Below are 27,730 nucleotides of genomic sequence, written 5' to 3'. Positions count from 1 at the left end.
AAAGCTCGAACTGTTAGAGTATGGCGAATTAATCCCTTTATCTCATAGCCCAGGCCCCATATCTCATGGGTTAAGACCTTGGCCGAATCCCCCTCATGGGCCCTAAATCACATGGGCCACCCACCCTGAGCGTGTCCCCGCATCCCACAAGCTACCCCACTCGAGCCTGATGTGAAATGCGTATTAATCACCCCCGATAAGGAGTTTTCTCCCATGGGCCCCAAATCACATGGGTCACCCACACCGAGTGTCCCCGCATCCCAAGGGCTACCCCACTCGAGCTCGGTGTGAAAATGCCCCTGCATTAGACAGATTGTGGCATAATCTAATTCACCCCAAAGAGGTTGACAATGTGGTTACACAGCTGAACGGCAATGGGGCAACGCAACAGAAGGTGGTCGACTGAATGCACACCACATGCAAAGAAGACAGATGTTAGGGAGCATCATGCCTCATTTTTTAAGATTGTCTATGGTTAGAATCCTCTTCCAACCCACAACCCACAAACGAAGCGACCTTGGAGGGAGCCCCATAGGACCAAAATGTTGAAGGAGCAAACAATTCCTCCATGAGGTTTAACCAAATTATAAAAGGATCTAACCGAGAAGGAACCTGAGGGTGAGGTCGACCAAACCAATGAATTTGATGACTCTGAAATGGGTTGGAAATGTTGAAGACGAAGCAATAATCTGATGGAATCTTCGCATTCAGAGTTTGATAGACCCCTTCTACATGGGGAACACCAAACTCCCGATCCTTCTTGAGAAGCAATGATCTACTGTGATATTCTTCTCAAGACAGAGGCATGCTAGCAACGGAAAATCCTCGATCAAAGGTCTAGAGTCTCACCATGACTCCTCCCAGAATCTACTGTGGGCACCATTCCCAAGAGACAAGGATAATGAGGAGATGACTAAAGCAAAAATGGAATGAATGGCTTTCCAAATGGTCGATGATCGATACATCGATGAGTTTGGTATCGTCAAATTGGAGTCAGCTACACGAATCATTTTCCGCCATTCCACTCTACCAAGGGCCATAATTAATTTAGATTCATATTTGCAGCGCGTAAATCAAGGATTGAAAATTTTTGTTGCATAGTTTTCTGCAACAGAGCAAGTTTTGATCCTGAATCTTTTTTATTTTGTTATCTTCCTTATATCATGCATCCAAAACTTGTTGCTACCACTGAAACCTAACCTTATATGCAAAATGTTATAATCCCTAAACAGTTCCCAAAATCCCCCATCTACACCAATTCCAGCCTATTACTCCTTGATCTGAGATCTGATCCTCAATAATCCCTACAACAGCAGGCTAGCGACCAATTTGAACACACATTTTTCTTACCATACTACCCTAAATCAGTTCCAACATGTTACCCCATCACTGCTCTTTTACCATATGAGATGACAATGTCATCACTAGTAACAATGTTGATTGCATTTCCACCGTTAAACAAAACCAGAGTAAGAAGTTTAATGTTAAAGATCTTGGTTGCTTGCAATATTTATTTGAATAGAGGTAGCTCAATCTATTTTTTGCACGAAGAGTAAAGCGAAGCGACAACACATTTGGGTGCAAGAGCAAGGCATCATCTGTGTCAAAATGCTTGCAAGTATAAATAGCTAGGAACTAGGAATGTTATTCCAAAGCATGGTGTGTCGTAAAGGCCGTTACATAAAGGTAACGGTGGCAACCGTTACATGTTACGAGGTCATAACGGCCGTAACAGCTGTTATGGAAAAAAATGACATGTAATTGCTGTTAACAGCACGTTACGTTTCCTATAAAGGCCATAACAGCCCCGTAATTGTCTATTATGGGGCAAATATAAGTTTTCCATACTTTTTAATCAACAATACGGGGCAAATACAAGCTATTCAAGATTTTTTTTCAATAAAAAAAGAGACCGTAACGGGGGCCATAATAGTCGTTACGACATGTATCGTAAAGGTAACGGTTGTGATGCAGGATGTGAAATTAAATATGGAATGCAAGAGATCAAGCTTGAGATTATACCAATTTTAAATAATCACAAAATTCTACATCCTACATACTATCAAACATTCAAAAGGGGGAATCTATAGGTTCCAAGCCTACACAACTTTAGGGCTAGATCAAATAAAATCATACGCCAAACCAACCCAAAGGAGTGTAAGAACCATCCATTCTTGCAAAGGATTATTCTCAACTCAAGAAATTCACTAAGTTTCAATTTGGGGGAAAATCTAGGATTTGAAAATTGGGGATAATGGGGATTTGGGACTTTTTAGGGTTAGGGATTTGGATTAAGGAGTTTTTAAAGTCAAAAGAAAAGGAGATAGAAGGAAAGAGACCACCTGGGAAGGTTGCGCACGCTGGACAGCCAGGGGGCCTGAATGCACGTGTGACGGATCATCCGCACATGCGTGGGGCCCACAAAATCGAGAAGCGCCTCCTAGGCTGGGATCGGCCAGAGATGGACAGGTTCCATACCAAGTTTCACATCGATCCGATGCACGGTTTGAGCGTAGTACTCCACCGAAGTTTCAGTCCCTCAGATGGGCCAAAATCTGAAATCTGCTTGTGCACTGCTGTAGGAGAAAACTTGGATGCGAAAAGTGGCGAATCTAATGATGGGAGGGGTGTTGAGGGTGATGGAATTGGTGTGTAAAAAGATGGAGATGGTTTGGAACGGAGGTGGCTTCACATCACGGTAGTTAGCCCTTCGATGAAAGGGAGGGCTTCGCACCCAATTCGATTATTCAACCCAAAGAAAGAGAGAAGAAACGCAGGAATTTTTATTCATAAACATCATTGCAATACCTACATAGGATAGCTATATTTATAAGAAAACCGTATGCCCAAAGAATAATGACAAAAGTACCCTTGTGCCATGTGTGCACACTAATACCAAAGCTTAAAGCAAATAAATACTAATCTAAGCAATCGAAGTCATTCATGAAGTTTCTAATAACAAAAGTGATCAAAACTCAAAATCCTGGATCATCTAAAGTAGTGGGTCACGATCATGAGATCCGATGGTAGAATCTATATGATGATCGGGTCCACTCCAAAGCTCCATAATGCAGCCCCCTAATTATGAGGCCCTCCAAAGATGTCGTCGTCGATCCAAATCGAAAGTGGGGCCCGCCGCCTCGAATACTTGCCTAGAGGGGGTGTGTGCATGATGTCCCCATCAGGTGGTGGTCGTTACGGCCACCATTACCGTTACAAAACACCTTGTTCTAAAGCCTAATTCAAAGAGGAAGCAGCATCTGACTGGAAGGATCATGCAACTAAATCTCAATCTCATCCTTGTATCCTCGTCTCTCAGCATGAGTATGCCGTTGACTTTCTTAAAGAGAATGGTAAAATCGATGCGCATCCCCTCTATAATACTATCAAATGGAACCATCATTTACACGCTCAAAAAGGTGATCGCCTCAATGACCCGAGACCAATAAACATTAAATGTGTAAAATGATTTATCTCACTATCATGAGACTTGATAGTATATGCAATGAGTATTATTGGCCAGTTTATGCAAGCAACTGGGTACTACATTTAGATGCCATTCATCAAATTCTTCAATACATAAAGTCATCTCCAAGAAGTGAAATTATGTTCTTACCTTAATTGCAGGACCTTCTAACTAGGTGTTGCTCCTACTTTGGAATCTCGCTCCTTGACCCACATCCTACCTACTTGTTTACATCTTGAAAGAAACACTTCCTCACTCCTACACCCAAATTTGTTGCCATGCACTTCATGCTTTGTGGAACTTCGTGCAACTATAACTTCCACGTACATGGTCATCTTCAAATCTCAACTCATAACAATGTATTCGGGTCAAAAATCTTATGGACAAAGTGTTCTACCGGTTATTGTACCTTTCCAGATGGAAATCTTGCTGCTCAAAAGAGAGATAAATCGTGCAATCTCGCTCCAATGTATTTGGGTCAAAAATCTTATGGACAAGTGCTCTACTAGTTATTGTACCTTTCTAGGAGGAAATCCTGCTGCCCAAAATGAGGAAGAGATAAATTGTGGGACCTCGCTCCAATATTGAAGCCAAGTATAGATATATGGCGCAAATTGCATGTGACATGGTTCAGGACCTTCACGAAGGATGACTTTTCTCCCCCATCACCCATAGCTGGTGTTTTAAATAGTGCATACCCCTGTAGTGTAAACTACATGATACTTCAAAGAGGGGGGGGGGGGGGAATAAGAATAGATGTTTTAAAAAGAAAAGGCCTAAAAAATTTATTCATTTTTTCAAGAGCATGATCAATAGAAAAATAATGCCCAGCCACCCAAACACCTCCACTGAAGCATGGTGGCCGACATGATGGTTGAATGGGTTGCAACTAACAACAAAACCCTTAAAAAAAATTTTATGTAAAAAAATTGCACAGCAACCCCTATCCCGCAACATTCCACGGCACTTGGCCTCCTTTAAAAAAAAAAAAAAAAAAAACCAAAAGAAACCATAAATATTTATCCGAAATAAAACGAACTCGTTAATAGATAATAAGGGGAAAGAACATACCACTATCAAGCTCAAGGGGAGAATAAATCAAGCAAGAAACTGAATATTTGAGCTCTGTAGCCATGAAGAAAGTGCAAAATCTGATTTTTTTTCCCCCTTCGTTTCAACTCCAATGCTCTTGAAAATACACCACATGGACCTTCTTGCAGGGTCGATTGGTCGGCCAAAATTTCCTCGTCAACAGCGTTATGGATTAAGAGCATAAAAAGCAACTTCGGGGGCTGGAGTGGTGTTTGCATCGAGTATTAGGGTTTAGAAAGAGGGTTTTCAAAAGCCCTTTCGAAAACCCTTGGTTTTAGGACATTTCTTTAAATGTGAGTTTTACACTGTTTACAATATGTCAAAAGTCTTAGCCATACACGTGGAGGCCCATTTATATATTATTAAGATTGTCCATGGTGGGTACAAGTGTGTGTGTGTGTGTGTATTTTCTCCATCTATGATAGGACCCACTATTTTGATGGCCTGGATATCTCCACATCATTGCCACATGTGAAAAGGACGATCACCACCAATTTACATCAACAGTTGACTTACAGCATTTAAAATCTGTTCCTTTTTAAGCAAAGAATGGGGTAGCATATGCTACATATGCTACACGCTACGTGGCTTGTAGCATACACTACAGGGAAAATACACCTTCGCAAACTACGTACACGCTACGTAGCGTTTTTGCTATGCTATGCTACAGACAGTGTTATTGAAAACACTGCCCATAACCCTTTTATATGATGACCAAGTGACCCTTCACAGTTCATATCACTTCGAATCTTGTTTAATATGAAAGAACTAAACACGTCAAGATATCCAATCCATATGTGAGAAAACTGCATGATAAAAGCCTGCGACTCTTATCTTCCCACCAACAATCAAGTTCTTGATGCGTTTCTAAAGGCACTACCAAACAACCAACATACTTTCTAAGCTGAGGCATGACCAAAATCTAGGCGCAAGCTTGAGGGGAGCCTTGGGGATTAGCGTTATTGCTTACATGTGAATCGTGATGACTATCATACTGTGGAATATTGATCAAGCAGCAGTGGTGAGAATTGTTATATTGACATATTACATATACTATACTACTAAACTACAAGTGCTATAGTGTAACTGTCAATGTGTACTTCCCTAATCTATAAATAAGAGAATTTGGCCAAGAGGTGGTTGCAATTTCTTCCCACTTCATCATTCATTCAACAAAGTGAAAAGCATAGCCTCGCCTCAAACAGCATGGGAGCCCCGTAATGGCTGTTATGGGCCATTTTTCCGTAACGGGGGTTACAGCCCCATAACGTGCAACAGCTCCCACTGTTAACAGCCATTATGTACCTGTTTTTCAATACCTTACTAATAAGCTTAAAAAGTAACATCATAAATCACAAATAACTCACTCGAACGGTTTGAGCAGTTTGTAAAGTTGTCCGTTCATCAATCAATTGCAGCAATGCCTTGAAAATGCTGTTATCTTTCATCTGGTGCAACTTTTGAAAGCTCTCCTCCGCTTTGGAAGGATCAACAAACGAAGCTGACATTTTCACAAATGAAGCTAAACTTCTCTTTTGCAGTTCTTCTGAGCTATTCTCCTACATTATCCATTAATAAATCTAACCATCATATCTCATTGGTAAATAAATGATCATACCTTGCTCCTAAGAAGTACATAAAAATTGTTTCAAACACCCACTAGGTATGTGTTTATCTAAAACATGCACAACACATTGCATTTGCAGACACATTATATGATAATGCACTCTTTTGAACTATATGCAATGTATATATGAACACATCACAAAAAAGATGGGCAATTAAACATGGATAACATACTTAAATAGACTTTTACATTGGAACTTGAATGACATCATATAATCTTGAAATGCCACCAATGACGATGTTAAAGGTATGTAGGTATTGTACAAATGACATCAACCATCATAAATAAAAGAATAACTTGTCAATGCCAATGCAATTCAGTATAAATTGATTAGAAATTTCAAAAGCTACTCAGACAAGATGCAACTGTTTGTACAAACTCAGGTAAGCATACAAACACTACCATAAATGCTGGGTATTGAATATTGTATGTGATGAGGAACTAGATTTTAATGTACATGATAGAAAAGGGTAGATGTATATTGTACATTATTTGGGGCTGGGGGAGGGGGATGGGATGCTAACATTATTGTTCATGATAGAATAGGAGTAGATTCAACATTCTTACATTTTGAAATCACAAATAAACCAGAGATGAGTACTTTAATAATAGAAATAGATTACAATCAAATCGTATTCTACAGTTCACATGTAATCAAAACTAAATAACTTTTAAAAGTGGATCACATTCAAGCAAGATAAGATGTCTTTCTACTGAGGAAGACAGAACGATCAATATGTAAGGACTGCAAGATTACACCAAAAGAGTATGGTGATGCAACATAAGTTATTGGTTATGGATGTTGACAATAAGAGATGGAAGCAAGAGAACGAAATTAATAGGTGCCGAAAAACTAGGTGGTGCAATTTAAAAGAAAAGGAAATAAGTCATTTCAAAAAGAAAAAAATAAAAAATAAATTCATGGAAGAAAGAAAATGGAATATTGAGGAAGAAATAAACGTTATGTCAAATGAGATGGTTGAGTGAATTAGGGATGTGGAAAAGGATGTTTTCCGAGTATCAGCTCAATTCTTTTATGCATCGGTCCAGTGCATTGGGCTCATCTAATGGAGGGAAACAAGAGGGAAAATCCAATTACATTAGGGATCGAATGGTTGCTTGTCTATGGAATGTATTGGATTCCAAATCCCAAATAAATTCGAATTTGGAATCCAATGCATTTGGAATCCTCAATTGTGTTTGGCATCCTGCAAAACATACACTTTGGTAAAACTTAAGGTAATTTCAAGCCTTAGGTGGGCCACAAAAGTGGGCCTGCAAACCTGCAATCGTCTACTTTTCAATAGGTTCAATAGGTTCTAGGTCAAAGATAATCCATCTAGGGGCCACGGTGATGTGTACAAGAAATCCACTCTCACCATTAGATGGTCATCCAACCTTACACCCCAGGCCAAAAATTCAAGCTGACCTATGATTCACGTGGGTTACACCAAAAGAAACAATTGGGAGAGAAACGTCCACCCTAGATTTTTACAAGGCCCACCGTGAAAGTTATATGGAATCCACTCCAGCCATTAGATGCTACAAAAAAAATTTAGGCCTCTGTCTCAAAAATCAAGCCCATCCGTGATTGAGGTGGGCCACATTTTGTTGAGGACAGTTGAAACTTAGCATGCAATGTGCAGAAACAGACCAAAGTGATGCAGCACACAAAGGTTGAATATTAGGACAGGTTACAAGCAACAGGATGGTATTCACTCTAGTGAGTGAACATCACAAAATCATTGGGCTACTCACAAAGATGACCACTATCCATATCACATTAATAGTTGCAGTTCAAAGGGTGGGATGTCTTTCTGAATTCTTGTTTAAAAACTCAAGAGGGCATAATAAGGTCGCAAACAAGCCCCCAGAAATTGGTTTGAGAAGCTAAAGAATGCTATTCTCAATGAAGTTGGTCATCGCCAATGTTCATCTGATCATACCACACTCCTTCCATGCCCTCCTTTAGGTCTTCAGATTGTTGGCGTAAATTGACAGTATCTATTTCATGGGACGCAACTGTAAATCATCCAAAAAAATCAAGGCGGAAATGACACAGTTGGTACATGTCAGCTCAAGGAAAGGCTTCAGTAAAGCTTTTAGATGACAAACCTTGGTGATTTTTTCCTCTTTCTAAACCAAAAAAGAAAGAAAGAAAGAAAAAGAAACATGTAAAAAACTGCATGCCGCTCAGCCCACATAAAAATGAGCAGATTTGGCAGCTTGAGCTCATTTTAAGAAAATCACATAGACCAATCAAAGTAATCAGGTAATACACTTGGAAAAAAAAATGTTAAATATAGATTGTAAACATCATGAATCATTCCTATTTCCATTTCACAATCTTTTTTTTAATCAAAAACATCATGAAGTATCCAGAGATATGTCTCTCACATTGAATGTGTTGAGATATCTCAGTTTAGAGCCATACCACACATGCTCCAAGGCTGAGATTTAATAAAATGTTAAAATCAACTGAACAGAGAGCTCAATGACAAGAAGAAATTAATACAAAAGATCAAAGAGGCATATGCCTGATATGCCATTAAAATATAACCAAATAGTTACAGTTAGATAACTTATATTGACATAGGAAAGTACATTTACGCCCAAAGAGAATAATCTGTATAGCATGTATAGTTTGTTTCTGATGTTTCAAATTAAGCAAATTACACATAGAAGGGTTGTCATGCATGATGATACATTTCATATAGCCATCCTCACCAATTGGAGCCATTAGAGAAAGTACCTTTTGTTTTCTTCGAAGATCTAAATACACCTGCATCTCCATCTGTAACCTGAAAACAGGCAAATTTTCTAAGGAAATGAAATTGCATGCCAAAGTGTAGTAAAGCTTAGTACCAGTACCTCTGTTTCTGAGATAAGATGGAATTCAATGCCTTTATGTGAGGTGTTGTGAAAAATGAGAACAAAGAAATCCAGTGCTTGGTCTTCTCCTCAACAGAAAGGGTAGAAGGGAATAAATCCTCTGCAAGCACAAGCTCCATGTTTTGGGGTCTGAAAATTGTACGGGAAAAAAAAAAAAAAAAAAATCACACATCACCTTTGTTAAACGAAGTAAACAAAGAGACCCTCCCTCCCTCAGCGTGGTGGGGTTAAAGATCTTTAATTGCAACTTGTATTCAGTTTGAGTTTTCAACATTCACATGCAAAATCCTCTCGACACAAGTGCAATACTGCACAACAGTTGAGTGAACTACACTTACAACAGTTTAGAGGGGGGACTACACCCACAATAACATAGGAAGACATAAGTGCAACTACACTACGGGTGAGTAAACTACAACGACGACAAAGGCAAAAAAAAAGGAAGAAACCATCCACAAATAAGGAATGCTTCTGTCCCAGCTGCAAATTTGAATGTCATGTTGACGCGAGCATCATGTCAAACAGTTTTGTGTGTTGAGCAAAAACAAGGTTGAAACCCAGGTTGGCCAACTCAGCAAGTTGACTCAAAATTCACCCAAGTCAACCCGCTTTTATTCCCCCCAAAGTCAAATGGTGCAACTCAGTGGGAATAAAAATAAGGCATGTATGAGGCAAGTTTTCCCGAGTTTTCCCATGACTCGGTCACTCAGATGAGTAACTAAAACTCGGTCACTCAGATGAGTAACTAAACCCAGGGGAGTCATAAACACCTAATCCTCCTCCCCTTCTTCCTTCTTCCTTAATTCTTCCTTCTTCATTTTTCCTTCTTCCTTATTCTTCCTACTCCTTCCTATTTCCTTCTCCTACCTCTCATCTTCCCTGTCATGCTTCATATTCAATCCCCAAAAAAAGGAGAAATCATTGATAGTCTAGCAGAGTTTGATGGATGATACGCAAGAACCCATAAATTACTTAGAAATTACATGCTTGCAATATAGATAATTCAAATTAAATTGTCCAAATTGTGGGTCCAGGTTTAGACGTATTATGAATAAAAAATTGTGCTTATTTGATTAGCTGACATCTGAGTGGTGGGCATTTATTCAACAACTAAAATGAAAAGATCAAATTGTCCCATTTCAGCAAAATGAAGTGTCCAAGAATCAGAGATTAGGATTGATTGACCAATCTAATTTTGGGACAGTGACATTGTGTCCCCAATTTAGTCAGTTAATGTGAGATGATGTATGCCTCGTGTACAACTTCTAGGTACATGTGAATCAAGCGCCATATGCAACTGGAGTATCAAATAACTTCATAAAAGAGAGAAACACCAATGCTTTGGCAGAGATTGATGGTTGATATGCATGCACAAAGAAATTGTGCATGTGGCTCACAAGTGACTCAAATCAAACCATCAAAATTGTGGTACACAGCTTAGTGGGACTCAAAAATAATAACCATACTGATTCAATTACCAAAATTTCTTATTGATTAAATTTAATGGATGGTTGAAAAGGTTGTCCAACTCAACGAGTTGACTTGAGATTCGCCAAAGTCAACCCAACTGTTATGCAACAGCAATTCAAAATTGATGCAGACTCAGTGGGGTGAAAAAATTGCAGGAATCAGGCGAGTTTTCCCAAGTTTTTGTATGACACTGCCTCGGATGACTCCCTTGACCAGGCAATTAACCTTCCTTCTTCTTTCTCCTCCTACTCTCTTCTCCTTCCTCCTTGCCTTTTCTTCTTCCTCTTCTTCCTTCTCCTTTCCACTTCTCATTCCTTTTCCTTCAACATCGCTACTGCAACATACTATTGCAAGCTACTGTGTTTTTCTATTCCTTTTTTTCTTTTTTTTAACAGCAGTCTTCTCCATTGCAGCTATGACAGTTCACATTCTAACCCTAATATGATGGCAGAGTATGACAGTTCTTCTTCTTCTTCTTCTTTTTGACAACACAGGGTGTCCCCCCGCCCATTTTGAGGCGAAACTATTCCCATTTTTTACAGTTGATGTACAAGCAATATCAATTTGTATATAAGAAGCTCAAATTAAACCATCCAATTTGGGGCCTCCAATTTACATGGACTAGATACAAAGTTTTACAACGAATGCCTATCATGCTTATTGGTGAAAATTTTGATAATCCAAATTCAACAAGCATATGCCCAATAATCAAATATTATGATCATTCAATCAAATCTGATTTTGAGATGATAAGCTATTTAGAGTCGGTCCTACATTTCGGATGGTTTAATTTGAGTTTGTGTTTGCCATGTATACAATTTCCAAGTAATTGCATATCAATTATCAACTATCCACTCTCCCCAAAGTAACAAATAATCCAAAGGTTAAACTCCTATGATAGTTATGCATCATTTTTAGAATGGGGCAGTTACTTATCCTCACATGTTGGCACTCACTTACACTATCCAGACCATCCAAATATGAGGGTGCATTGTGGATGGAGCAAGTCTCTGAAATCACACTAATCAAGCAATCTTAACCATCCAATTGAGGGTTATTAAGTTGATGGTTAAACACAAAACAGTGTGATCCAAATTCCAAGGGCAAAATAAGATGGCTGCTATCATGAGCAATGTGTAATTTTGGTTATGCTGCATCCTTTTTTTTTGTGAAGATAGAAATATATTATCAAAGGGAGCCAAGGCAACCCACGAAACAGAGAAAAGGAAAAAGGAAAAAAAAAAGAGGGGGAGTGGACAAGAACAAAAGAAAAGGACCAAAAAGGAAAGCCTATAGAACTCGAGACCTACCAGCTGCAAGAGCAGCAATGAAAAAGGAAAACAGAAAAAGAAAGAAACAGGGAAAGCTAGCACTGTAAAACTCAAGAGAAGCTGCAGCAGCAGGAGAGAGGAAAGCCTGAAAAATCTCAGAGGGTCGAGAAGAGGCATGGAATGTCCACATGGGGGAGATTGAGAACCAAGGCCCAGTCTTTGATGTCGCACTAAATTAGGCCTTGAATTCTCAATGGAGAAGCCGAAAGGTTGGAGAAAGTCCTGTTGTTCCTATCTCTCCAGATCTGCCAAAAAATGGCAAGAACCACAAGTCTCCAGATAACTTTAAAAGAGTTATTACCACCAACTCCATGGCATCTGAAGAGGAAGTCTGAAACTGAGCTTGGCATGACCCAAGGGACCTTGAGCTATAGCACAAAAGGCAGTCCATATATGGAAAACAAATGAACAGTGAAGAAACAAATGTGGAATTGTCTCCTCGTTGTCAAGACAGAGAGGCAGCAGACGTTTGGCAGAATCATGCCTCTTCATTTCAGATTGTCTATTGTAAGAGAACGATCTCTGGCTAAGATCCATCTATTCTATGCTGCATCCAATGGATCGGTGATTGGACTATAGTTGTGCAAAGCGTGAAGAGGCTGGCAACAAATTTGGGTGCAGGAGCAGGGAAGCATCTCTTTCAAAATGTAAACAAGTATAAATAGGTACGAAGCAAGAGCGAGAGCGATGAATCAGGGATTCAAAGCGGGAGCGAGAGCGAGATTCTAAAGCGGGAATTCAAAGTGGTAGTGGCACTTGGCTAGATGGATCAACTAAGATTTGCACAGTTTGATTTGTCGTAAAACCATTACATGTGTTAGCTGGAAAAGTAAACTAAGATGGATTGGTAATGTGCAAAAAAAAAAAAACCCGCATCGGTTAGGAGTGAGTTGGCACAAATTAAAGGCTCTTAAAGGGAAAGGGGAACGCCAAAAAATACGTGGATGGAGGTAGTAAGAAAAGACTTGATGACCTTCGGTCTAACTAAAGGAATGGCCCTTGATTGTGGAATGGCGAAACAAGACTCATGTAGCCACCCCTGACTAATTGGAATAAAGTTTGGATGATGATGATGATGGCAAAAGAGTCCCCACCTTTTTTTTCTTTTTTGAAGACACAGGGTGTCCCCACCTCTTTTTGAAGTGAGACTAATCCCTGCGGATACACACAATCACCCACAACCACGTGTATCGGGTAAAGCCAAGGAGAGACACCATTTTAAATTGGTATCAATGGTATGGATCAGTCCCACCATTTTGTACTATCATAAAACTATGCCATGTGAAGAGTGGAAGAGTCACTACCATTTTGTACAAGGCCATCATCAGGACCCATCATATGATATGATGAAATTGGCCATTATGTCAACGGTATAGATCAGTTTCCAATTCTAACAAACATGATTCACCCGAGTCGTACGTTGACTCGCTTGAGTTAAATGTTATAGGTTGACCAAGCCGAATGCGAGTCTTCTTTTTTTCAAAAAGTAACATAAATTTTATTAAGGAAGCACCAAGATGGCACAAAGGTTACAAGTTAAGGAGAAAAAATAATAATAATACAATCTTCCACAGATTTAATACCAGAGGCCCACTCAAGCACTAAAAGATGGGCCTTCAAAACAACCTCCTCTACCTTGAGGGCTTCATTGCGGAAACATCTCCCATTTCTTCCCCCCATTATAGTCCATAAGGAGGCTAGAAGAACCAATCTCCACATAATTATACACCCCATGCCAAATCAAGAATAAATCTCCCACCAGTTCAGGCATTTCCCAAGACATGTTGAAAATTCTGCAAAAATTACTCACTCACACTTGCCTAGCAAAAGAGCAATGAAAGAAGAGGTGATCTACCGTCTCGGCATCCGCCATACACATCAAGCACACGTTAGGCAACACCATTGATCGTCTTTGGAGGTTTTCTACGTTGAGAACTCTTCCAACTAGCCATCCAAATGCCGCAATCTTCAGAGAAGCTCCATAATGCCACACCTTGGCCATGACCATTCTCGAACTGTTTCTTCCAAATGCCACAATAGACAGCACAAGGAATGACCTGAAAAGTGACTGGATGTATCCTTAAGCCAAAGCATGTCCCCTTCATCCCTCACCAGCACACAAACTCCTCCACTTCTTTATCCATTATGTTCCTACAGCATGGAAGGGACCAAACCATTGCATTGCCAGGGAGAAACAACTAGATACCATAACATTTCTCCTCCTCAAGGAAAGATGGGCAAATCTAGGGAACAAATATTAGAGCAGGGATTCACCAATCCAAACGTCTATGGTCTACCCAAAAGCAAACTCTCCCTATTTCCAATAGTAAAGCCAATTCCCGTACTAAATATGTGCTTAACCCTAGATATCCCTTTCCAAATCCATGAGGCTCTATAAAGAGAAGAATCTTTCACCCCTACCCCCCCTCTTGGAACCCATATTTTTCGGCTACAGTTCTACGCCAAGAGCATCTTCCTCTGTCCCGAATCACCACAACCATTTTCCCAAGAGAGCTAGATTCATCTTCTTTTTTCCAAATCCCTTATACCAACCCCTCCCTCCTCATACAGCTTACACACCACTTTCAACCCCACAAGGTGGAACCTTTTTTATCGTCTACTACCCACCATAGAAAGTTACGCCTCAGCTTTTCCAAGTTCTCCAAAACTGATTTCGGCAACCTAAACAAGGACATGAAATATAAAGGGAGATTTGACAATGCTGCTTTAATAAGGGTGATACGACCACTCAATGAGAAGTATCAAGATTTCCAGTTAAATAGCTTCCGAGTCACAAGTTTGACAACCTTGGTTGAAACTCATGTATTTTGAGGTGATTTAGACTGTGAATAGGACAACAATCCACGGCCTAATCCACCACTCCACCAACTTCAACACATAGGCAAAAATATGGACCCTGAAAAGGCAGTAGATCATGAAGAAATTTTTGGCGGCCACACAAATGAATGGGTTGGATGAGGATGAAGAACAACAAATTGAAGATATAATATTACTAGGTTAGATCTCCCAGGTGCAGAAGGTACTCCACTACTTACATACCCAACTCACAAGAGTAGATGACTTGAGCCCCTTTATATGGATAGGAGTTACAAGTTACAACCCACCCTTGTACTTGGGCTAAACACACAAGACAATAAACATAAAACATAACACAATAAAAGGTTGAGTTTGTACTCTCAAATAACTTGAAATATTTGAATTAACATATTGAGTGGATAACCAGACCTGAAATCCTTACAATCTTTGTCATAGCAAAGTGCCAAAATTCTACACGGAATCTGTTCCAAGTGATCGCTATGTGTGAGAAGACCCTCAGAGCACTTGGAGCAATAAGATCGATACAGCTCTAGCAGCTTTTGCATGGCATTCCTTCTTACAGATACCTGCAGAAAACAATGTACATATTTAAAATCCAGCCCACCATGAAACAGTTCCTTCATAAGCTAGGAAAAAAGAAAATTGCCTGCTAAAAGTCATTACCTTCTTGTCCCGAAGTCGTTCCATAGCTTGCAAGATTAATTCAGGCTGAATGTATCTCAGGTTAGATTTAGCAAGATCACAGACTGCATTCACTGCTTGTGTTCTAACTTTATCATCAAAATCTAACAGCCGTCCTTCAAGAGCAGCTGTCACAAGTAACCAACATGTGAATAACTGCTGCTTGGACAGCAAATCATGATAGGAGGCTATCCAAATGTTCATGGAGAAACTTTAACTGCAGAGTAGCTTACTGAGAAGTTCAATAGCTTCAGTTCCAGAGGGGTTGGCCATGTAGCAAGCTTTAGAACATTCTACTGCACTAACTCTAACTTCTGCTGACTTGTCAGAGAATCTTTTCAAAAACTCTACAAAGAGTTGGCGATATTCATGTGCAAAATGGTGACCAGGCAGTGCAAAAAGCTTTCCAACTAAATGAACTGCCTTTATCCGAACATCAACCTGATCAGTCTGCCAATACAATCAGATGATTACTAGAAAAACCAGAAATAAGTAATTCGCCGCAAACCTTTTAAGGGAAACAGAAGATAAATGAAACATAGGAAAACAAGATCCAGTTTTGTGAGCTTCATGAAGATTCATCAGAACCTAATATTGAACCAGGAAAAAAAAGGAGAGAGAGAGAGAGAGAGAGAGAGAGAGAGAGAGCCACAGGTACTCCTACACAAGGATACATGCTACCTAAGCATGTGCTTGAGGTATCAAACCATGCATTAATGGGGCCCTTCTTGCAGATGAACTGGCCATGAAATCAGGCCAATCCACTCGTGGTATAGTCTGCACGTATATGAAGAAAATGGACAGTTTAAAACAAAAGTAGCCAATGGTGCACGTTCAACATCCACACGATCCCCACCTGATGACCAGATTGATCTGCCTATTGGGTCAGGTTATCTAAATGGCAGTGCTAGCTTGGCGTGCAGCTAGGATGTCACATACAAGCACCAGAATAGCACACTGCCACATGTATCAACATGTGTAGGGAAGTGCATGCAGGCTTAGCAAAACAAATATATGAATGAGCAGAACCATTCAGTAAAGAAAGAGCCACATACCAGTAGTTCTTGAGTCAAGTTTGGGATGACGGCAAGTAACATTTGAGGGGCACACTGAAATATTTCAAAAATAATTTCATGATAATACTCTCTAAGTTCACTCCCTATAGCATCCTTTTCCAAAATGGAAGATGTTAAAAAAACTCTAACAAAGGGCTCAATCTTTTCTGTGCAATTTTGAATGACGGAAACAGCAAGCCTAAAGGATGCTGGAGGCACTCCCTGCAAAAAAATATATACATTAAAAAAAAATTAAATAAAAATAAAAAGAAAAAAGAAAAAATTGCAGTTAGGGATAATCATAGAAACATGTGTGTATGTACATATATATGGAATACCAGGCAGAACCTTTTTCCTATAAAATGTCAGCTATTGAAATACAAAAGACGAAAGGGTTGCTGAGTAACATCTTGCATGAGCTAATTTAATCAAAAAGAAAGAAAAACGCCCCCTGATCAATGAAAAATCAATAACAAAAACCAAAAAAGGAAAAGAACATTGTATGAGAAGACACTTATACCAAACTATAAGAATGTGAAATAAAAATAAAGCCTAGTATAAATGTGAGATAGCAACAAGACCCAGACCATTGTAACTTGAATCTCTCTTGAATGAGATCCAAATAATGTGATTGCTAGAAAACCAAAGACATGGGGCCCAAGAATTGAATAGTTAGCATGGAAGAAGATGCAAATTGTTATTTGCAGATGGTTGAATCAATCTTGCAATAAGTCATGTGAACTTTGAAGGTATGGTCCTACACTCCCACTCATAGCCATTGCTTGAAACTGTCATTTTCGAGTCATTTCCTCACTCGGCTGGTGCCTAACAGGAATATGTTTAAAGAACTTCATGTGCATCATCTAACGATACAATAGTTGAAAGTTCTAAACGTAAAGGATCTGCAACTGGATGTCTCATATCAATTTCCAGCAAGCCAGGAAAATGCAAAATGGCACTTCATGTTGTAAACATTTAGCAGATTTAAAGACAGTATAGATTTAAAGATTTATTTCTTTGAACAATGTGACTTGGAATGAAGAAAACTTTAGCTGTCTGGCACAGCTGAAGGTGCAAAAATCAATAGAGAAGCAATTGAAAAGGTAAACTCTGATGAGATTTTAACCACCTTAGACATGATCTTGGTTTTAAAATTCTGAAGAAAACACTAGCTAATAGGTTTTAAAATTTGAAGACACGCTAAAATATGTTCATAGATGATAGAACTTCTTACCACTAAAGGAACATTATTATTCATCTTACAGATCAAGAAAAAGGCAAAGAAAGAGAGAGTGCAAGGCACACAGCCAGAAACCGGTACCTTTTCCTCCTTCAGAAGATTCCGTAAAATCACATCCAAGACAGGATGAGAAACTTTCTCCTCTAGAACTTGTGTCATTATCGATAACATAGCCTGAATCAAACTCTGTGGATGGTCTTCCCTAAAAAGCAACAGTTTCATGTCAATTAGTACAATTAGTACCACCGTTTAAGATTAGCGTTTCATAGAAAAATAATACATTGTTCTGAAATGACAAATGAAAATAGTAAACAAATTGAGTGCTGGATAAAACTAGAGCATTGACCCCAGCCCTATTTGAATGATGGTGAACAAAATCTAACAGAGAACTAATCAGAAGAAATTGTCATACAAGGCAGCTTTCCAGTGTGTTTAGATCAATATAATAAATCTAGAAATTATAACATATGTCTATATCGAAACAGTCTGTCCGGCAACTACTTCTCCCATGAACCTTATTTGCTTGCATGACCTATGTAGCATGTGTATTAGTTGGCAGAGAGTTAGTAGTGGGTGGGACCATGTTGGCATGCAAGTGTTGTTAGTATGAGTCATGAATCAAGAGCCTGAGCAAACAAGGAATGTTGATGTCCGGTGGATGGACATTAAACTTTTGCCAATCTACCATTTACAAGCCAGCCCCAAGTAGATGGCAGAAAGGCTAAGATAATGATGATGTAAATCAAAACCAGCAATAAACATAAATTATTCTTTAAAAACGGCAAAGGGAACAGAAATTGAAGCATACATAATAAGACATTCATACATCTGCTTATAGTAATATATTTACAGGTCCAAAAACAGCTCGAGGGTGATACTCTTTTCTATTTTATTTTGCAGCATGCAGTATGGAACGATGGTCCGAAGCTGCACTAACAATCATGGGATTGAACTTATGAGCCATACTATGAAACTTGGGAAGGAGTGATTGAGTAAAGACAAAGGCATGAGAAGAAAGTATCAGAAAATCAGTTTGGTTTAATGCCGGGGAGGTCTACCACTGAAGCTATTTTCCTACTTGGAGGCGCTTGATGAAACTTATTGTCAGCACCTATCACTGAATTTTGATATTTTTAGTGATTTTCACTGATTCAGATCGTTTGGAAAATCCAACTTATTAAGGGCTTAAATTAATTCACTGAAAATATGGGTCTTTTTCAGCTCCCCTCCCTTAATGTGAAGGTTGAATGCTGAAACTGGTGGTGCATTAAAATTTCTTTTCACTTTTGACTAAAATATCCTAAAATTGATTTCAAAATTACAATTCAGCACTTTAAGTTTTCAGCACTTAAATTAATTTTCAGAGCTTATTTTTCAGTTTATAAAACGGCCCCTCGGACAACTGATAGAGAAGTATTGGGAGAGGAGGAAGATCTTCACATGGTGCTTATTGATTTGGAGAAAGCTTATAACAGGGTCCCTAGAGAGAGAATCTGCTGGGTGTTGGGAAATAAAGGAGTTTCAAGTGGATATATTGACATGATTAAGGATATTTACGTGGGACAAGTAACAAGTGTGCGAACCTGAAGAGAAGTTGAGTTCCCAATTATTATAGGCTTGCACCAGGCATAGCTTTGGTTATGGATGAGTTAACGAGGCATTTGCAGGAAGAGATTGCAAAGTGTTTGTTGTTTGCAGATGACAATTTTGATTGACAACGGAGGGAATAAACACAAAGCTAGATTTATGGAAGGGTGGTTTAGAACCTAAAGTATTTAAAATTAGTTGGACTAAAACAGGATGTGGAGTGCAATTTTAGTAACAATAGGAGTGAGAACGAAGAGTTGGTTAATATTGCTGACCATGAATTTTCCTCAAATAAGCATTTCCGATATCTTTGGTCGTTCATGAGAGTGGAGAGATTGAAAAGGATGTTAAGCACGGAAGTCAAGCATGGAGGAAGAAATGGAGATGTGCCTCTGGAGCTTTATGTGTGTTTCGACAAGAAAACAAATGCGTTTGATTTGGGGGATTTATTCAATGATAACAAAGAATTCAATGAGAGAACAATGATCACATTTATTCTGAGTTTATTTACATCCTCAGATTCCCTTGATTCTGAAAACAGAGTACAATCAATGCAACGCGATGAATGAAATAGAAGATAGTCCGATGACGATTTTGGCAGCATTTCGACGCTTTTGGTGTTCATCGCAAATGCAAATAGGTTGTAGGGACTCAAAGCCCTTGATCTGGCCGTGCGATAGGTTCTGATCATCCTTTCGTTCATCTTTCCAGTCACACAGACAAATTCTTCTTTCTTCTGGAATTCTCTTCTGTACTTCACATTTCCTTTATTTTCCTTGAAATGTGCAGTGTACATCCTTGAAATGTGGAGCGCGCGACCTTGAAACGTGAAGCGCACTTCCTTGAAATGTGGAGCATCTGACCCTTGAAATGTGGAGCGCACTTCCTTGACATGTGGAGCGCGGGACCCTTAAAATGTGGAGCACACTTCCTTGAAATGGGGAGCGCGCGACCCTTGGAATGTGGAGCGATGATCCCTTGAAATGTGGAGCGATCATCATCCTTTGAAATGTGGAGCGACGATCATCCCTTGAAATGTGGAGCAACGATCATCCCTTCTGTTACAGGAGGTGGCATTGTCTCAAGACATGAAAAGGCTTGTGTTAGGACAAAGGAAGAGAGAAGTGGTGTATGGAGTATCCGTTAAGACAACAAAAGGCTTCCATCAAGACAAAGTCCACATGGAGTGGCGCATGGGGATTTCCTTAAGACAACAAAAGGCTTCCATCAAGACAAAGTCCACATGGAGTGGCGCATGGGGATTTCCTTAAGATAACAAAAGCCCTATGTTAGGACATGGGGAGAGGAAAACGTGGCGTATGGAGTTTTCTCCATTTTCCATTGCGCGAGGTCGTGCAAGGCTTCCCATTGCGCGGAGTCACGCAAAAGCCTCTCCTTAGGACAGAATCCACAAAAAGTGGCGCACCCCCTTTAAAAGTGGCGCAAAAGACCTCTTTAAGAGGGATTTCCCTTTCAACGTGTTGCGCGAAGACGTGCGAGGGCTTCCCTTTGCGCGGGGTCGCGCAAACAACTCCCCTCACTTGTCTCTTATCTTCCTTATCTTTCATCCTCTTGTCTTCCAACCAACCCTCTCATAAATGAAGCATGGGGAGGGGTATTTATAGGCATCCCTCTCTTACATAGTAGTGATCACCACCACTTCATCCTTCACACAATATCCAACCTCCTCTCTTAAACAATGGTGTCCACCAAGCTCTCCCTTTAATGGTGGTGTACAACTACTTCTTCCTCCATACAAGGCAATACCCATCCACTCATTTTTACCAAAATACCCCAACTCACTGATTTTTACCAAAATACCCTTCTTCACTCATTTTTACCAAAATACCCTTCTTCACTCATTTTTACCAAAATAAGGAGTGAACAACCCTGGAAAGGATCCGCACCATGGAATTCTCTGACTGATGCAATGGCCATGCAATGAATATTTTTTGTGCCTCAACAATGTGATTGTTGTCTACCATGGAAGAATCATGCTCCGAAGGAAGAAGGGCTGCGATGGTACAAGGATATGATTGATCACATAGGCAGATCAATGGGGCTATCGTTCGGAGCAGGGGACAAGGATGTTTACACATTATTCCATTTTGTCAAGGATAGGGGTAGCCAAAGATAGAGGGAAGCCCATAACCAAAAGGCTAGAAGAACACCCAAGGGATGGAGGGATAATGCAAGCGCATTTTCACACCGGGCTCGAGTGGGGTAGCCTGTGGGATGCAGGGACACACTTGGGGTGGGTGGCCGGTGTGAGGCAGGCCCCACCCGTGTGAGGCGGGTGACTCGTGTGAGGCGGTACCCATGTGATTTGGGGCCCACGAGGAGGGTTCAGCCAAGGTCCTAACCCATGAGATGTGGGGCCTGGGCTATGAGATAAAGGGATAACTTCGCCATGCTCTAACAGTTCGAGCTTTTAGAGCAAGTGGTTAATTGTCCTACATCAAGGGAGCTACTAATTCTGGAGTGCTCAATTAATTATGACGTGAGATGCAAGATCAGTGGTGGGAAGAAGGAAACAAGGGATCGAACGGCTACTTAATGAAAGTGCTAAGCTAGAACGAAAGGGGCCTAAGATGCAAGGACAAAAGTAATCAGGTCAGAGATATCCGAAACTGATACAAGGCTCGGATAATTTTGTTGCAGGAAACCAATCTCGAGTCGGTCGATCATTGATTGATTGATTTTGCTTGGGAGGTTCAACATAAAGAATAAGATTGGGTGACTCTAAATGCAACTGAATATGCAGGAGTTATAGTGGAGCATGGAACAAGGAGCTATGGAGCACAGAAGATTGGACAAGTGGCTCTTTCTCGTTCTCCATGGTATTAAAAGAGGTGAATTCTGTATTCCACTAGCTATTCACTAGGTCATGTCAATCATGGTTGACGCATTTGTTTTGGGAGCTATTGGAATCTATCAAGGAAAGGTGGCGGTCACCATAGTGTGTGGAAGACTGGAAGGTGATTTTAATGTTATCATATTCACGCATGAGAAATCAAACAAAAACCGCATCACTAGAAGCATGAAGGATTTTATTAAATAGGTGGAGCAAAAGGAGATGGTGGATATACCTATTGCAGGAAGGTAAGAATTCACCTATACTAATGGACAAGGGGTGCCAGTGTTATCATGTCTAGATAGATTTCTGGTTAATCTGGAATGGAAGGGGCCACTAGTTCACCTATGGGGACTTCCCAGCCCATTTCGGACCATCGTTCCATATTGTTGGCAATCGATGAGTTAAGTTGGGGTCCAAAACCATTCATATTCGAGTTGTGGTTGGAGATGGAAGGATTTGTTGAACTCATAAAGGAGTGGTAGAAATGCTTCGAAGTAACATGTACGCAAGTTTCAAATTAAGCCAAAAGTTCAAGTTACTGAAGCGAAGCTAAACCTATGGAAGAGGGAGGTTCTTGGCAAGCAAACAGAGGAGGCGGAAAGTATATTGACAAAGATAGATAATTGATTTGAAGGAAGGAGCGGGATATGAATGAAGAGGAGAGACAGACGGGTAAAGGTGGTAGTGGATTACTCAAGATACCTTAAAGAGGAGGAGATTAAATGGAGGCGATGTTCAAAGGCGGTATGGTTGAAAGAAGGTGACAAAAATACAATGCTTTTTTCACAACATAGATAGTGTGAGGGTAAGGAATAACAGGTTTAGCAGTTAGATGGTGGAGGAAAATAGGGTGGAAGAGAAGGATCATATTTATACATCCATAGTGCAATATGAGTATTACACCAGATTGCTAACAGGCGAAAACTGGAAGAGATCAAAGCTGGACAATCTGCCATTTAAGCAGCTCTCGACAATAGAAACAAAATCCCTCGAAAGACAAGTAACTGAGGATGAAACCAAGGAAGCAATCAATTCCCAAGGCAGGGGCAAAGCACCGGGCTCAAATGGATTCCCCATTGCATTTTATTAGGAATTCTGGCATATAGCACAAGAGGATGCAGTGGACGTCATAAGGCAATTTTTTGAAAAAGGTAAATTATTTGCCAGAATGGGGGCTTCATTCACTGTCCCCATCCCAAAGAAAGGAGAAGAATTCCTAAAAGATTTTAGACTTATCAACTTAATTGGTAGCCCTTACAAGATCCTGATGAAAATCCTAACCTCCGAGCTTAGGGTGGCATTGGCTAGTGTTATATCAAAAAATCAAGGAACGTCCATGGCAAGCACACAAATTTTAGACAGCGCACTCATTGCACACAAATGTATCGATTCAAGGCACGAGGAAGGCAATAAAGGTGTAGCATGCAAATTGGACAGAGAATGCATATGACCATATCGATAGGGAATTCCTAAACTATATGTTTTGTTTTTTTTTTAGAAAGATCATGAGATTTGTATTGAGAAGAAAAAAGAACAAACAAACAAGGAGAACATGGTCGCTGAGAAAGCGAACCAACTAGACTCCCAAAAAAAGAAAATCCCCATCCTTAAGAGAGTCTACATTTAAAGCCCATTCTACCCTAAGACGTTTTACACTACAAACTATGGACTCCACAGAGTTGGAGACATCCCTGAAACATCTCCCGTTTCTTTCTTTCCAAACAGACCACCAAACAGCCAAAAGAGTCATTCTCCATAACAGCGTCCTCTGCTTGCCTAATCTGACACCATGCCAAGCTTTTAGGAGTTGACCCGCCGAAATAGGGAAGGACCAGTTGATTCCAAACCAGTTTAAAAATTCTTACCAAATTTGGGTAATAAAAGAGCAGTAAAGAAGAAAATGATCAACCGATTCTTCATCCGTCATGCAACATAGACAGACATTAACTATACACATCCCCCTTTTTCTCAAGTTGTCGACCGTGAGTATCTTCTTCTTTCCGACCAGCCATCCAAAAGATGCAATCTTAGGAGGGACCAAATATTTCCAAATCTGATTTGTCAGAGATTCTTCTTTGAGGGGAGGGTTGCTGTCCAACAGTTTGTAAAGCAACTTTACCGAAAATGTACTGGACTTGTCGAACCTCCAAATTAATTTTTCTACACTTTGCTGATCTGGCTTGATTCTGTAAATACAGTCAAAGAGGGCCACGTACTCATCGATCTCCCAGTAATGTAAATTTCTTCTACACACTATGTTCCACTCTGTTTTCCCGCCGAGAACGGTATAGCAGCTAGCTACTAGAATAGCTTGATTAAGGGCAAGGAGGAATATATTCAGAAAATCTTCTTTCAAGGCCGCTTCTCCCACCCAAATATCTTCCCAAAACCGAATATTATCTCCCTTCCCAACATCGAAACCAATACCTTTGAGAACCTCCTCTTTCATGGATAACACACCCCTCCAAAGGGCTGAAGCCCTATAGGATGATGAATCCTTGGTCCGCCAACCACCCTCTGAACTACCATATTTTCTTTTGATTAACTTATTCCAAAGACTCCCACTTTCAGTCCCTAGTTTCCATATCCACTTCCCTAAGAGGGCCCGATTCTTTTTCTTGAGATCTTTTACCCCTGCTCCACCTTCCTGAAAATGCTTACACACCTCTTTCCATTTGACTAGATGAAATTTCTTCTCCTCCTCCTCCCCAAGACACAGGAAATCCCGTCTTAATTTTTCCAGAGTAGCTAAAACTGAAGCCGGACATCTAAATAAAGACATGAAGTACAACGGAAGATTCGAAAGAGCAACCTTTATGAGGGTGAGACGACTGCCCAAAGATAAATATCTACATTTCCATCTTGCAAGATACTTCTTGAACCTATCTATGACCTTGTCCCATAAGGGCTTGGGAGACCTTCCTATACATAGAGGGAGACCAACAAAAGTGGTCAGGAAGCTAGTTGTTGAACAGTCGAAGAATTCCGCATATTTGCTTATCTCTTCTTCCTCCATGTTGACCCCAAACATCTTGGACTTGCCATATTAACTCTCAGCCCCGAGACGGCCTCAAAACACCGAATCATAGTATGCAAGTTGCTCAACTTCTCTTGGTCCGCTTCGCTAAATAACAATGTATTATCTGCAAACTGAATATGGGAGATCGGAGTGGCCATTCCTTCCACTCTAAATCCACTTAAGATGCCTGCTTCTTGACCTTTATGTAGCATTTTGGATTAGGCCTCCTCGACTATAGGAAAAAGAAACGGAGACAATGGATCACCTTGACGCAAACCCCTGGAGCTTTTGAAGAAACCTCTTGGGCATCCGTTGAGTAATATAGAAAAATAGGCCGAACCCACACACTCCCCCATCCACCCTCTCCATTTCTCACCAAAGCCCATCCGCTTTAACATATACTGAAGGAAGCCCCAATTCACATGATCGTAGGCCTTCTCAAGATCAAATTTGCATAGGATACCCTTTGATCTGCATTTATGACTGGAGTCCAAGCATTCATAAGCTATGAGAGCACTATCAACTATTTGTCTTCCCGAGATAAACGCACTTTGATTTCTAGAAATTATCTTCCCTATCACCTTTTTCAACCGGGATGCCATTACTTTCTCCAGAATTTTGTATGACCCTCCTAGTAAACTAATCGGTCTAAAATCTTTGAAGCTAGCCGCACCCGGGGTCTTCGAGATTAACGGTATAAAAGAGGCCCCAAGACCTCTTTGATAGTCTCCCTCTATCATAAAATCCGTTGTAGAAATCCATAATGTCACCTTAAAGAACTTCCCAAAAGGTTTGGAAGAAAAGAATTGAAAAGCCATTTGGCCCGGGGGCCTCGTCTCCTCCCAAAGATTCCACAGCTGCCTTCACTTCTTCCAACATAAATGGGGACTCGAGGGCTTTAGCATCATCTTCAGACAATCTATCCACATGGAGATGGTCCAATTTTGGCCTATCTGAACCTTCTCCCTGAAGCAAATTACTGAAAAACGTAATAGCCTCTTCCGCTATTTTGTCTTTATCTTCAATACGGCTTTCGTTCATGACTATGCTGCTAATCTTGTTATTTCTGGCACGCATACTGGCTATACTGTGGAAAAATTGTGTTTTTATCACCCTCCCTAATCCACTTGGTCTGCGATCTTTGTCTCCATGAGATTTCGTTTTCTAACACCCTGGCTGAGAGGTTTTGAATGAGCTGAATTCTTCTGGTCAGTGTTTTTGTGGACATCGATCCTTCTTCCACTCTCAAGTCAAATCATTTGCAACTCTGTCAAGATTGAATCCGTTTCCTTCTCCCTTTTGTGCTACTCATTCTCTTTCCACTGCTTGATTTTATCCTTCAGGAGTCTGAATTTGCTGCACAACCTAAAACCAGCATATCATTCCACCTGAAAACCACACCACTAATCAGTTATCAGCTACAGGAAGACTTCTATCTTCAACCAAGAGATTTCAAATCTGAATGGTTTCGATCCCCAATTTTGCTCTTCTACTGTTAGGACTTAGAATCACCGGGCAATGTTCGGATGTGGTTCTTGGGAGGACGGACTGGGATACGAGAAGGAACGACTCTATCCAATCGGAGGACACCAGGAATCTATCCAATCTAGAGAATATTGGTTTCGCTCTCCCATTAGTCCATGTAAATTTGGATCCAAGCAATGGAAGATCCACTATTTCCTAATCATCAATCCAGCACGAGAAAGATTGCATTGTTGTTGTAACCTTTCTGCCATGGGACTTTTCTTCCACGTATCTCGTTATATTAAAATCAACACCTACACACCAGGGGCCTTTGAATCTAAGCCTCGTAGAGTTCAGTTCCTCCCAGAAGTCTTTTCTGCTGGCGGCTTAGGTGGGGCCATGTACTGAGGTGATGAGACAACATAATTCAGAAGATTTGTCTTGTAGTATAACCAATACAGAGAATATGCCAAACCAACTATTCTCGAGCAACCATTGAGACGATTTCCATGCCACCAAAATTCCTCTGGCACTACCAATAGCATCCAACGCCACCCATTTTGCATCTTTTGCCTTCCAAAGAGTACCCATAAGCTTATCATTAAACTTTTGAATATTAGGGCTTGCTTGTTACCTCTAAAAAATAATACTTAACGCAGAAATAAGAAAATGCTCCATATCAAGAGTTGTTTGTTAACACCGAAATCGGAAAGCGCTAAGTGATTTTCCGTGATATTTCATTGAATTCTTTCCGTGATAGGAGTCTGGCTTAATGGTGAATGCAAAATGTGCTCCATAAAATTTTCTATTAAAAAAAATTTTGCTTCCAAAACTACCCCTTTTCAAGTTACTACGAATTTTTTTCTCTTTTAAATTGTTTGCGAAATAGAAAACAAACTTTTAACATCCGAAACTTATTTATGCCCCACCATGATTTAAGTGTTTGATCCACACCATCCATCAACTTTTTTAGATCATTCTAGAGCATGAGCCCAAAAATGAGGAACATGTAAAACTCAAGTGGGCCACACCATAAAAACCAATGGAAATTGAATAAAACTCAAGTTGACCATTAAAAACCTTTTGGGGGCCATAAAAATTTTGGATCAAG

At 40.1% G+C, this 27,730-nt stretch overlaps 1 protein-coding gene across 1 annotated transcript in view; it reads right to left on the bottom strand.

The window, feature by feature from the left end:
- The window catches only part of LOC131237513 (sister chromatid cohesion protein PDS5 homolog B), a 126,321-nt gene that overhangs the window by 76,838 nt on the left and 21,753 nt on the right, over nucleotides 1-27,730 (bottom strand). Inside the window, exons 4-11 of the mRNA XM_058235333.1 lie at nucleotides 17,774-17,894; nucleotides 16,453-16,674; nucleotides 15,631-15,847; nucleotides 15,380-15,525; nucleotides 15,125-15,282; nucleotides 9,057-9,206; nucleotides 8,938-8,986; nucleotides 5,926-6,117 (exon numbers count right to left, since the gene is read on the bottom strand). Coding sequence (XP_058091316.1) covers nucleotides 5,926-6,117; nucleotides 8,938-8,986; nucleotides 9,057-9,206; nucleotides 15,125-15,282; nucleotides 15,380-15,525; nucleotides 15,631-15,847; nucleotides 16,453-16,674; nucleotides 17,774-17,894 — 1,255 coding nt within the window. The remainder of the gene's footprint in view (nucleotides 1-5,925; nucleotides 6,118-8,937; nucleotides 8,987-9,056; nucleotides 9,207-15,124; nucleotides 15,283-15,379; nucleotides 15,526-15,630; nucleotides 15,848-16,452; nucleotides 16,675-17,773; nucleotides 17,895-27,730) is intronic.

The sequence above is a fragment of the Magnolia sinica genome, chromosome 2 (assembly GCF_029962835.1).
Source record: "Magnolia sinica isolate HGM2019 chromosome 2, MsV1, whole genome shotgun sequence".
NCBI classification, from domain to species: domain Eukaryota; kingdom Viridiplantae; phylum Streptophyta; class Magnoliopsida; order Magnoliales; family Magnoliaceae; genus Magnolia; species Magnolia sinica.
The sequence above is the reverse complement of the archived record's forward strand: the minus strand, read 5'-3'. Positions and strand labels throughout refer to the sequence as shown.